The sequence below is a fragment of the Globicephala melas genome, chromosome 2, assembly GCF_963455315.2.
Source record: "Globicephala melas chromosome 2, mGloMel1.2, whole genome shotgun sequence".
Taxonomy (NCBI): domain Eukaryota; kingdom Metazoa; phylum Chordata; class Mammalia; order Artiodactyla; family Delphinidae; genus Globicephala; species Globicephala melas.
In genome coordinates this window covers 146,231,871-146,244,189 of record NC_083315.2, presented here as the reverse complement: position 1 = coordinate 146,244,189, position 12,319 = coordinate 146,231,871, and the positions used below count along the sequence as shown (strand labels likewise).

The 12,319-nt window shown below is 53.7% G+C and overlaps 1 protein-coding gene across 1 annotated transcript in view; it reads left to right on the top strand.

Annotated features, from left to right (window-relative positions):
* MAP3K9 (mitogen-activated protein kinase kinase kinase 9) overlaps positions 1 to 11,665 on the top strand; it is a 77,620-nt gene extending 65,955 nt beyond the window's left edge. The window contains exons 10-12 of the mRNA XM_030831546.2: positions 377 to 489; positions 1,709 to 2,515; positions 3,629 to 11,665. Coding sequence (XP_030687406.1) covers positions 377 to 489; positions 1,709 to 2,515; positions 3,629 to 4,113 — 1,405 coding nt within the window. The 3' untranslated portion in view covers positions 4,114 to 11,665. The remainder of the gene's footprint in view (positions 1 to 376; positions 490 to 1,708; positions 2,516 to 3,628) is intronic.
* Positions 11,666 to 12,319: the final 654 nt, after the last annotated feature.

Below are 12,319 nucleotides of genomic sequence, written 5' to 3'. Positions count from 1 at the left end.
TTCTAATGTCACCAGTGTGTTATAGTCAGCGCCTGTGGAGTGATTGCCTCTCCCTTAAGTTGGGCTTCGGCAAGACCCTGGCCAGTGCCCGGCAGTCCTTATTCTCGCTGTCCTCTTGCCAGCCTGCCCAGCAGGTCTTCCCGCAGCTCCATAGCCGCATGTGAGGGGTGGGTTATGTCTCTGCTTTTCATTCCCTAGAGCATGTGCACTTTTGCTAATGAAGCGGGTGGGCTCAGTAAGGCTTGTTGCCTATACCCCGAGGCTCTTGGGCTTTGCTGTAATCAAGCAGACAGGGAGAGGCATTTCCATAGGCCCAGGGAGCTGAGGGTAAAGGAAGTAACCAGTTCTCACAGTTTCCTCACTTCCTCTCATTCAGCCTCAAGTCCCTGGTAGATGGATACAAACAGTGGTCGTCCAGTGCCCCCAACCTGGGGAAGGGGCCGAGGAATAGTCCAGCCCTGCCAGGGTTCACCAGCCTTATGGAGATGGGTAAGTACTGCCTTTGTCTTGACTCTCCTCCTGTTCCCTCAGGGAATTCTTGGCCAAGCTTCTCGGAATCTTTAAGGGCCCCTAGTACTGACTGCTTCATGGGGGTGTTTCCTCTTTTCCTCAACTCCTGGTCCCCCCCACCCTCCACCCCGCTTGTTCCTTCTCCGTTTGCTCTACTCTCATTCCATTGAGTCTTCTCAAATCACTACTGCTGCCATGGAACCTGCCTTTGGCCTCCTATCCCAAGGGGCCAGTTATAGTCTTCTTAGGGCAGTGAAGAAGGGGGAGGCCTAGAATCAGGCAGTTTCCTTTCCTGGGTCTATTTCTGTGTATTTTAATGTGGGGAGTCCACAGAATGGGAGATGGTGATAGAAGACACCTCAGTGTTCCTCCAAGGAAGCCTTTCCAGTGTTGCCCTGTGATTACTGAATGGGTAAGGCCTTCTCCAGGCTCTCTCAGAAAGTACTCTTCTCTCTAGAATTCCAAGATCATAATAAGTCAGTCCACAGAGTAGATGGGCCTTCACCCACGCAGGGGGTTCTAATCCTTTGCAGGAGACTAGTCTTTTTCTTTTTTAAAAATTTTGGTTGCACCAGCTCTTAGTTGCGGCAGGCGTGCTCCTTAGTTGCAGCTTGCCGGCTCCTTAGTTGTGGCCGGTGGGCTCCTTAGTTGTGGCTCGTGGACTCTTTAGTTGGGGCATGCGAACTCTCAGTTGCAGCATGCGTGTGGGATCTAGTTCCCTGACTAGGGATCGAACCTGGGTCCCCTGCCTTGGGAGTGCGGAGTCGTAACCACTGGGCCACCAGGGACGTCCTGCAGGACGCTAGTCTTAAGACAGGTCTGTAGGCCATTATTCTAAAAATCCAAGGTCCCTTCCAGTTTCAAGTTGTAAAATAATTAGGGATCTGTCTCTTCTAGGAAACTCATACCGCACTTCTTGTGTTGAGGGTCCCCACGACAGAAGGAGCAAATTAGCAGATCGTCTTTTCTGCACATAGGAAAACAGGCTGTGGAGTGGAGAGTGATTTCCCCACATTGGTCACAGTTGAGTGTGGAGGCATGAAGCCCTGTTGGTTCTTTGTCCTGCACCTCAGACTGTTCAACGTCTGCATCCCTGGCACTAGGCCAGGGGCCTGGGGTCGGGGAGAAGGACCAGGTTCTTACTCTTGCCGCTTCGTTCCCATTTTCTGTTCCCCCTCCACTCCTCTCATCTTCGCAGAGGACGAGGACAGCGAAGGTCCACGGAGTGGGGAGAGTCGTCCACAGCCGTCACCCAACCAGTCCTACCTCTGTATCCCATTCCCTCGTGGAGAGGATGGGGACGGCCCCCCCGGCGACGGCGTCCACGAGGAGCCCACCCCAGTCAACTCGGCCACCAGTACCCCCCAGCTGACGCCAACCAACAGCCTCAAGCGGGGCGGCCCCCACCACCGCCGCTGTGAGGTGGCTCTGCTCGGCTGTGGGGCCGTCCTGGCAGCCACGGGCCTCGGCTGTGACCTGCTGGAAGCTGGCAAGTGCCAGCTGCTCCCCCCGGAGGAGCCCGAGCCGCCAGCCCGGGAGGAGAAGAAGAGGCGCGAGGGCCTTTTCCAGAGAGCCAGCCGTCCCCGTCGGAGCACCAGCCCCCCATCCCGGAAGCTCTTCAAGAAGGAGGAGCCCGTGCTGTTGCTAGGAGACCCCTCTGCCTCCCTCACACTGCTCTCGCTCTCCTCCATCTCCGAGTGCAACTCCACGCGCTCCCTGCTGCGTTCCGACAGTGATGAGATTGTGGTGTACGAGATGCCCGTCAGCCCCGGGGAGGCCCCACCCCTGAGCCCCTGCACCCGCAATCCCCTGGTCAATGTCCGAGTGGAGCGCTTCAAGCGAGACCCGAGGCAGTCCCTGACCCCCACCCACGTCACCCTCACGGCCCCCCGCGCCGAGCCCAGCGCTCACCGGCGGACTCCTTCCGATGGGGCCCTCAAGCCGGCGGCCCCTCGAGCCAGCAGGAGCCCCTCCAGCAACGGGCTGAGCCCCAGCCCTGGAGCAGGTGAGGCCTGCCTGCCCCCTCCTTCCTCTTGCCCGCCTTCGTGCTTCCCCCAGGAGTGGAGATATCGGGGTCAGCTCCGTTTCTCCTCTGGCTCAGCCAGTCGAGACAGGCCGCTCTGGGCCGCGGGAGGTGGCCGACTTCTCTCCGTCCTGTGCCTCAGGGGGTCTTCCCTGAGGAGGGAGAGCAGACAGGCAGGCTCTGGGAAGAATCCCATCAGGACTGCGGTGGGATGCTCAGGCCCTGGGTCTGGGAGCGTGCGGCGCGGTGCTTTCAGGACAAGGGCAGGAGTCCAGCTCTGTTCCCTGCAGAGGAGGCTGCAGTTACCGAGAGCAATCCTGCCCTGCACGCAGGAGGGTATTTTCGGCCACGCAGCTGGGCTCTTGTCTCTCGTTACAGTGTGAGTCCAGACACTCTCAGAAGGCGAGCTTCCGCCCGGGCATCACGCCCTCCATCACTCATCCCTTAGTCACTCATCCCATCGCTCAGATGCGGAGATGTGTCCAGGTGAACCGCTGTGCCGGTGCACGCGCTCGCCTTCTCCGTCTGACGTCCAGCACACCCTGACGTGCACTGTCACTCTGGGCCTTCCCCACCCTGTCCCTTGCGCCCTAGAAGACCGCAGTCTGACCTAGAAACCACCTCGGATCCCGTAGGAGAAGAGAACATGGCAATACCCTCTCAGTGAGATTTGAGTGTGAACGACAGTAGTACTGGACCATTCAGCTTGCCCTTCCCCTGCTTAGGTTTTTTGGTTACAATCAGATAGGTGGCCTCTTTGGGAAAAGAGACCCCTAGGTTACTCGTCTTTAGGTTTCTGACACCTAGCTTTGTTCTTGTCACACGTTTATTAAATGGATGAACTGCGAATGAACAGACATTTCCTCAAGTTTCACGACAGATACGAGCCCCGTGTGTCCCATTATTATCAGATCACAGGGGCCGTGGCCTTGTAGTTCACTATTACATCCCCGGTGCCTGCCAGCACACTGCATGAAAAATAGTAGGCGCTCGCAATTCACGTTACCCCGAGCGGACAGGGACGCGGCGAGGTGGGGAGGAAGCAGCGTGTGTGGCGCCGTGATCGAACGCCTCTCCCTTTGTCTCTTTGACCAGGAATGTTGAAAACCCCCAGCCCCAGCCGAGACCCAGGGGAATTCCCCCGTCTCCCTGACCCCAATGTGGTCTTTCCCCCGACCCCAAGGCGCTGGAACACACAGCAGGACTCTGCCTTGGAGAGACCCAAGACCCTGGAGTTTCTGCCTCGGCCGCGTCCTTCTGCCAACCGGCAGCGACTGGACCCTTGGTGGTTCGTGTCTCCCAGCCACGCCCGCAGCGCCTCCCCAGCCAACAGTTCCAGCACGGAGACGCCCAGCAACCTGGACTCCTGCTTGGCAAGCAGCAGCAGCACCGTGGAGGAGAGGCCTGGGCTGCCAGCCCTGCCCCCCTTCCAGGCGGGGCCGCTGCCGCCCGCCGAGCGGACGCTTCTGGACCTGGACGCGGAGGGCCAGAGTCAGGACGGCACCGTGCCGCTGTGCAGAGCCGCACTGAACACACACAGGCCTGCCCCTTACGAGATCCAGCAAGAGTTCTGGTCTTAGCGCGAAAAGGGTTGGGGGCGGGCAAGGGGGAAGCAGGAGATGGGGGGAGCCGGCTGGCGCAGCCCTGTCTCAGAATTGGACCCCCTGAGCTCCCGCCCTCCTTCTTGCACTGATAATGCACTTTGAAGATGGAAGGGATGGAAGCAGGGCCCCTTGAGAGGGCTTCGTGCCCTGCAGGGCCCTTCTCCCCAGGTCCACTGGAAGGGCCGTGGCTGTGTAGGGCAGGGAGGGGTGCGTGCATGTCCTCCACCCTCCACAGTCTTCCTTGCCTTCGAGGTGACCCTGCAGAGTCCCTCAGCCGAATCTGTCTGCTGCCCCCTCTCCTCAGCCCCCTGGGTGTGCCCTCCTGGGCTCCCTCTGTTAGCCCTGAGTTCAGCCTTTCCAAACACCAGTATTGGATGTTCTGTGATTGATTTTGCACCTCTTCCACATTCTTCCCTGATACTCATGAATCAGAATCTCGTTTGGTGTGAGCTGTGAGCTTCTCTGTGTCCTGAGCCCTTCGGTGCCGGCCAGAGGACTAAAGGCAAAGTGCCCCAGTGTCGGGCACAGGAGTCGATGCAGCTAGTACCGCCTACTGCACTTCCAGGCGCCCCACTTATTCATCTGAGCCTCCCAGTGGTAGGGACCTGCCTCTGTGAGACAGGGGTGGGGAGGGAGTTAGGAAATACAGTTGAGTTGCAGCAAAGAGGGTAACGGAGTCTGTCTGTCCTCACTCCTTTTGTAAACACTCAAAGAAGGGCAGAAACCAGCACCTGTTGACGGCACCCATCTCCTACCTGGGCTCCAGATGTGGTCAGACCAGGTTCTGATACAAACACACTCTCATCCCAGGAATAGTTTCCAGGGAGACTCACTGGTGACAGTTCTGAAACCAGAGACAAAGTTCTTGTGTTTGTCCGTTTGGTCATCTGATCTGTATGTGTTCTTCCCTTCCCTTGATCTTTCTTGCAGCCCCTGGAATTAGTGGACTTCAGGTTATGTGTTTGGTGGGGAGATATCTCTGCACTGCACCAGAATAGCATATGGGGGTGGGTCCTGGACCCTGGGAGTTGGAACTGTGGGGATTCCTTCTCATCCATCATTACTCTGTGATGCCCTTGAAGTAGAACGGAGCGCTTTTTAGTTCCTTGTGTGAATGGATGTGGTGAGTGATGATGTCTGTAAGGTGCTCAGTGAGCCCCTGATGTACAGTAACCTTCAAATTCCGAGCACTGGAGGCCAACCAAGGCCTCTTGTCTCTGTGCACAGATAGCCCTCCTGCTGGGCTCTGGACCATGAGCTGGGTAGGAAGGACAACAGAGGCCAACCCCGGCTTTTCTGGAATTTGTTTCCTTAACTTGAATGTTGAGCTTCTTCTGGAGCTTTCTGACGTGTATCTCCACATTTCCTCTTATCCTCAGGCTCCTGCAGCAAGTGTGAACAGTTGTCTTTGCGTGGGAATAACAGCTTGACAGGAGTAGAGTCCTTAGGTCACGCTCCTCCCCCCTCAAGACTCTACACATCACTGTCTTCTGTCCTGGACTATTTCTCTGCAGGTGTTGGAGGGCCACCTGCAGGTTCCTTGCGTTTGCTGCCTGGATGCCAGGACAGGAGAGCAGCCATCCGGGCACGAGGGATGGATTTGGTCATTGCTTGCTCTGTAACTACAACAGAAGTCCTGCCCTGGGGAGGACAAAAGGGGAAGACCTTGGCTTTCAAGTTGTTCGTTGTTTTACGAGCCCACTGGCAGACACTCTGGTTCAAGGGCCCCGTGTAGTCTTGGGCGGGGAGGCACTGTTGGTTTTGTTGTCCAGGGTTCTGTTATTGCGTCTCATCTCTCTCCGTCTCTTTGTTCAGCGAAGACAGTACGTAAGAGATTATTTTTGCCCCCATGCCCCACTCCTCGGCTAGGAGGGGGGAAGTGTGAATCCCGTCAGCAGTTCCAGCCAACCACGTGACTCCCCTTCATTCCCGATGGGGAGAGGGACACAGATGGCCTGTTCTGTGCCCTTTCCCAGGACTCTCCAGGGCCCCAGGCCCTAAGCCACTAACACATCTCTAAACCCTTAGCCCCACTAAATGGCCCCCCGGTGGGTGCAGCATACAGTGTCGTCCAGACCATGCTGGCTCTGGACAGTGCTCTGTGGAAGGAGGCAGGAAGCCTTCCTTTGCTCATTTTCTGCTTTCTGTCATTTTGTTGGATTGCAGCTGTCTGTCTTGGAAGTGTAGTGTAACTGGTGAGGAGTAGACTGATGGCTCGCTGCCGCCGAGTAAGAGGTTGAACCCGGTTCTTCCTCATGCATCCAGGGCAAGACAAGGGAAGGCTGGGTGTCTGCTAAGGGAGCGATTATACCCACAAGAAGCGGAAGCGAGGTTATTCTGAAGGTGCTTCTGTGGACTTCCACGAAGATGGAGGACTTACCATCTCGCAGCTCCTCCAAACCGGGTCTCCGAGGGACCCCTGCCTGCCACACTCTCTCTGTGGGGCAAGGCTCAGGTGGGATAAGGATCCTGTAATAGTAACAGGTTTGGGTTGCTTTCTGTCCACTCAGCTTCCCTTGTCTCCATGGTCATGGGCAGGGGCAGGCCTGGGAGCGGGGGATCAAACCCCTGCAGCAGCAGTAGCTGACCCCCTTTCCCTTTCCTCAGACACTTTCCCACCCCTCTTGGCAGGTGCTGCCACGTGGAAGATGGTGACGGGAAACAGATACTGCTCTCTGCCCCTTCTCCTTGACTCCTTCCGTTCCTTCCACTGATTTTGCACAGGACTGTCCTCTGTCCTTGGGGATCCAGGCCACTGCCAGGGGCTGAGTAGATGTCCCAGTTATTTTCATATGTTATGTCTAAGATGCTTTGACAGATGCTCTTATCTTCACATCTTTTAGTATCCGGAGGTCTGGTAGTGAAGATGATGGTGGTGGTACCTTGCATTTGACTCAGAATTGTGCTAACCTTTCCTCTTGACCTTTACAAAATTACATTATTTGCCTTCTACATTTGTTATGCTTACTGGTAGAGAAGGGGAAGTGCTTAAAGATGAAGATTCAAGTGAAGAGAGGTTAAAAAGCTGCTTGGACTGATTGCTGAGTCGGGCACCAGACTCCTGAGACCTGAACAGATTGGCTCTGTTCTCCGTTCTGCTTTTGCTGTCTGACCTTGGGCTTGTCTCTTAGTCCCTCTCAAATTTCCTTCCTGTAAAAGCAACCATCACCTGCTTCCCTCACAAGGGCAAGAGAGTGTGCATCAGAGCAGGTCCGTGAAGCCCGTGGCTCCCTGCCGGCGAATAGGACAAACGCTGAAGTTGACGATGCAGTTCTTACCGCCTTTGCCTCTAGGGGACTTGCCTGCTTCCTCTGGCTTCTGGAAGAGGAATGATTTGGAGTTGGCTTAGCATGACTGATGGGGACGGTGGTCAGGCACATGCTCTTCTACTGCATTATGTCGCCCCTGGTGTTCACAAGCATCCCTCCTAATTCCCCCACCTGATTTGTCAGGCTGATGGTCCTACCATTAGTGTCTTACAGAGGGGGCGATGGGAGGCGGGGAGCTGGAGGCAACATCCCGGTGATGATTCGGGGTCTCTTGTTTCTTGGAGTCATTCCCAAGTTCTGATGTGTTTAGAGGCTGGAAGCAGCCCGGTTCCAGAAGGAATCCTTGGGAAAGGGGGACATGGGTCATGGTGTGGGCTTCCTCACAAGGCCCCTTTCCCCTCAGACCACAGTTGCTCAGGGACTGCCATAAGACACCCCAAGGGCATCTAGGCCTAACGTGGTATCAACAGTCTTGCTTCACAGCCCCCCGTTGGAGGCTTCTTCCCTGCTCCCTCCCCCACAGGGAAAGAGCCCTCCCGAGCATTCCTAATTCTTCCAGCTCGATTTTCACAAAGCACAGAGCAGTGGGTGCCGAGGGCTGGGTGCTCTGAGTGGTACACCGCACGGTTGAAATGTCCGTGCGGCAGGCCCCTCTGTGAATGCAGGACCTTGACCTTTTCTGCGTGTGTTTCTTTTAGCCTGTGCCTTTGACTCAGGTGTGGGTCGGGCAGGTCAGAAACACCATTGTCTCCTGAAGAATTTCGGGGAAGGAGCAGGTGTTGCCGCTTCTGTAGCGGCAGGCTTCTCCTGAGGACTCTGCCAGAGACTGTAGACCGGGGTCGGGGGGAGAACAGCTCACAGTGCCTTGTAAGTGAACGTGGTGGCATGAGCAGCAGGAATCTGGTGATCGGAGCTACCCGCCTGCATGTTGTGTGATGTCGCAAACATCTCTCCCCTCTCTGGACCTCTGAGCCCAGCTGTGAACTGAGGATGATGAAGCACGAAGCCTTTCTAGCTTGAAAATCTGTGGTCCTGGGGCCCCTGGTCTAGCACTGGTAAGCCTCCCCTTGCTGGGTTGCTTCCTTTTGTGGAGAACAGTGTGTGTGCGTGCGCGTGCGTGTGCGTGCGGTTGGAAGTCAAAAACAGTCAAATATTGGCCATTTCATGTGGTTTGACCAACTAGACCACCTGCCTCTTCTCCTTGGCTTCAGGCCTGAGATGACTTCCTTTCAAGCTCCAGCTGTTGTGAGGAACACATTCCCAAATGTCTCTCTTTGTTCAGACAGATCATTGTTTTCTTAGATCAGGAATTCAAATGAATAAAAGTCCACATCAGAAGGGGAAACCCAGTGCTACTTCCAGGGAGCCCTCAGTCCCTGGCTTTGCCCTGGCCTTGCCTCCTGGGTGCCTGCCGCCCCAGGCACTGGCTTTGGAAGGGCAGGAGGCAGAAACTGGAGTCCTAGCTGATTAAGGCTAATTAACGGGGCTTAGGTGGCTAATTAGCCTGACCTGGCCCGGGCTTCTGGTTGGCTGTACGGGCCAGGTGAGCCTCTCATTCACTTAGATTATTTTCCATTTGTCCTGTTACACTACTGACAGGCCTCACCCCGTCCCTTGTCCACTTCAGGGAGCCCTGATTTGTCCTGCCGGAGGTTGGGCTGCTCCTTGCTCTGGAGCCAGTAGGACTGGTTCTTCCTGATTCTTACCGGTTGTGTGGTTCCCTGCATCCCCTGCCCATGGCCTTCCTTTGGGTCTTTCACTCATGACCACAGCTAGTTGCAAAGAGCCTCGGGGCCCAGCTGGTTAGCTGAGGCATGAGCTTTTCTACTCCTCTCTTTGTTTCTCTTGGAAACAGACTTGCCTTTTCCCTGACCCAATCTCCTTCCTGACTGGTCTGACCCCCCCTCCCTGCAAACACCCACAACCTAGTTTTACTAGCCTGATTGGCATGTGTGAACCTGGCAGCTAGATAGGTATCTCAGGACAGACACCAGAGTACAATTTCAGAGGTTCAGAGATAGGCCTTTCCTATTGGGATGTGTGAGCTAGACATTCAGGAAATCTGAACCCAGAGGTCAGATTGATTTATCAAGAGGGGTCCTGGTGAGTGATGGCCCCGTGGATGTGGTGGTCTTGCTCTACACTCCCTGTAGTCCAAGACCGTGACGTGTTGCCCACGTTCCTGAAATCCTTCACACCCAGGTACTTGCTTTGACAGATCCCGACTTCATTTAAAATTTTGATATTGTGTTCATCGTGCACTTTTCATTAACTTTAACTTTTAAAAGTATTGCGTTGAAATAATGATTCATCTGGATAACTGAGTTTTGTTTTGTTTTGTTTTTGGTGACCCCTTAAATTCTGTGTACAACGCGAGTGCCTCACCTTATCCTAGTCTCAGCCCTACCTGTTCCCCCCCTGAACAAGCTCAGGCAGAGCTGTGAGGTAGGGTTAGGTCTTTCCTGGTTGCCCTTCCCTTCAGTCCTGAGTCGGGTGGTAGCTCTCTGAAAGTGTTTGCGTTTGAATAGGAATGTGTTGACTTAACAGCAGTGAAACACCTAGGGCAGTTTTCAGCCTCGGACCTGTGACTGAGGTGACTCTTCCTGGATGTCCCCCAGCTTCCTTTCAGCCTCTCTGAAACCCTGAGGCCACTTAGAGGTGTGTATGTGTTTTAAGGGAAAGGGAAGGGATTACAGTGGAGAGGATTCTTCAGAGTACATTTGAAACCTCTTTGGGCCATCTTTGAACTTGCAGAGAAGTGAATAAATCATTCTCTCTCCCAGTTCCAGAAAGGACAGAAGTTAGAGGTGTTTTTACTCCCGTGCCTGCCTAGCACTGTGCCTGGCCTACAGTGACCTTCAGCCGTCATATCACCTCCCTTGGGATCTTTTTCGCTACCATTATTATTCTCTGTCATCTTTATTTTACTCTCATCATTTATCTTTCCCTCCAGTTCCAGAAGCCATGCTGGCTGTGGCTCTTTTCTTCATCACTGAATGAGGCATGGGTTTATCCTGGCCCGGGTATGGGGACTAACAATAAATTATATGAAACCATTATATTTCTTCTAGGTGAGAGGTGCTGTCCTAAAGGTTTATATTCTTTTCTTTCTTCTTTTTTTTTTTTTTTTTGGACTCACAATAATCCTGGGAGGGTGGGGTGGGGGATATTACCTCCATCTAAGGACGTGGAAACTGAGGCTCAGATGGTTGTGAAACATGCCCAAGGTCACATGGCTAGGAAGCAGTGTTGCTGACCTGTTTGGCTCCAAAGCCATGTCTTATTTTCCTCCGAACACATTTTAGGGCACTGTTTAGAAGTTCTGGGATAAAATCAGCCTAGCTTAGGTCCACTGAGGCTCTGAGGTAGCTCGTTGTCCGGGGAGGAGTTGTCCTGTGGCTAAGCCATCACCTCCCTTTGTGACTGGAGACACCCAGCAGGACGTGCAATCTCCCTGGAGCTCAGCCAACCTCCTCTCTGCTCCTGCTGCTTCCTCGTCCATCATTTCCTCTCCACGATTGTTCAGGGACCTGTTCCACGGGGGCGAGGGTTGAGCGTGTCCATCCTGTAGCTCTTCTCCCAGGACCACTGAAGGCCCATGGGCCTCTCGCCTCTGTTTCCAGCCCACAGTTGCCCCATTACTGCCCTTTAGCACAGCTTCAACCCACATCCCTCCCGGGCCTCTGGAGTTTGGAAGCCTTACTGTAGCTCCTCTTGGGAACTTGAAATCAGGCTTTTGTCTTTGTATTGTATTGAGCCACAGCTCTTAATACCTAGTTGTAGCAAAGAAGGGAGGTGGTGAACCTGTCGACTTTCTCCTCTAACTACCCATGATAAACACACACACACACTCACGCTCACACACTCACAATCTCACACACGCATGTTCACACACACGGAGATTTAGTCTGAGACTATCTGTATCTTCTAGAGGGTTAAGGAAAGGAGTTGGAGATGGGTTTTACTTAATTCACAGAAAACCTTTCTTTGGGATTTTCCTCCCCCTTAGAGCCTTCAAGTCTAGGTAAAGTGGAAGTTCACATACACGTTAGTTTTGTTCCTCAGTATGTAGCTCCTAGTTTTCATCTTAAGCCCTCTCTGCTCCAGTGTCTTGTCCATGTGTGATGACCCCGTGTCCTTGAATTCCCATTTTGCTTTGGGATTTAAGTTATTGTAATTTGTCAACAATATTTAAAAATAGAAAAGTCCTGAAGGAAACTTATCAGGTTCTTTTCTTCGGCTTTTTTTTTTTTTTTCAAGGTACTGTAAATTGTTAACTAGGGATGCCAAGCAGGCTTGGATCAATGGCTAAACCTCTTATCGTATTACAGTGTGATGCTGATCTCAGCCTGGTCTCACCACCAGAGCACACACAGACTTGAATAAAACGATTACAATAATGACTTCTGGTTTGCTGTGGTGCTTTGTAAACTTGTCCTTTCCCCTCTTTTCTTGGCGATTATACAAGATGTCCAAGTAACTGGCTGTTTCTTGAGAATTTCCATATGTAGGGGTGAAATAACTGGAGAGAGGGGCAGATACGGTACAGGAAAGAGGAGGTGGCTGAGGAGCCTCCCTGAAGGTCCTAGAGCCCCCAGCTGGACCCCAGGGGCCTTTCTGAAGCGTAGCACTGACCAATGCCTGCCCGGGCAGTTCAGTTTCTTCACATAACTTCCTTTCGCCCAGGTCGTGAATGTTGGCTTTCAGAGCTCCTAGCAAGTATGTGCTGTCTCTCACCCCCATCACTGTCCACACTGACATTCCTGGTGAAGCTGCAAATGTGGTTAAGACGACAAACACCAATGGACTTGTGGACAAGGTTTGCCAGCTGTGAGTCACGGGTTCCTCGCGGTCTTGATAACTCTTAATGGCACTTGCGAGCTCTGTGACCTTGGGCAAACCACTTAATCTCT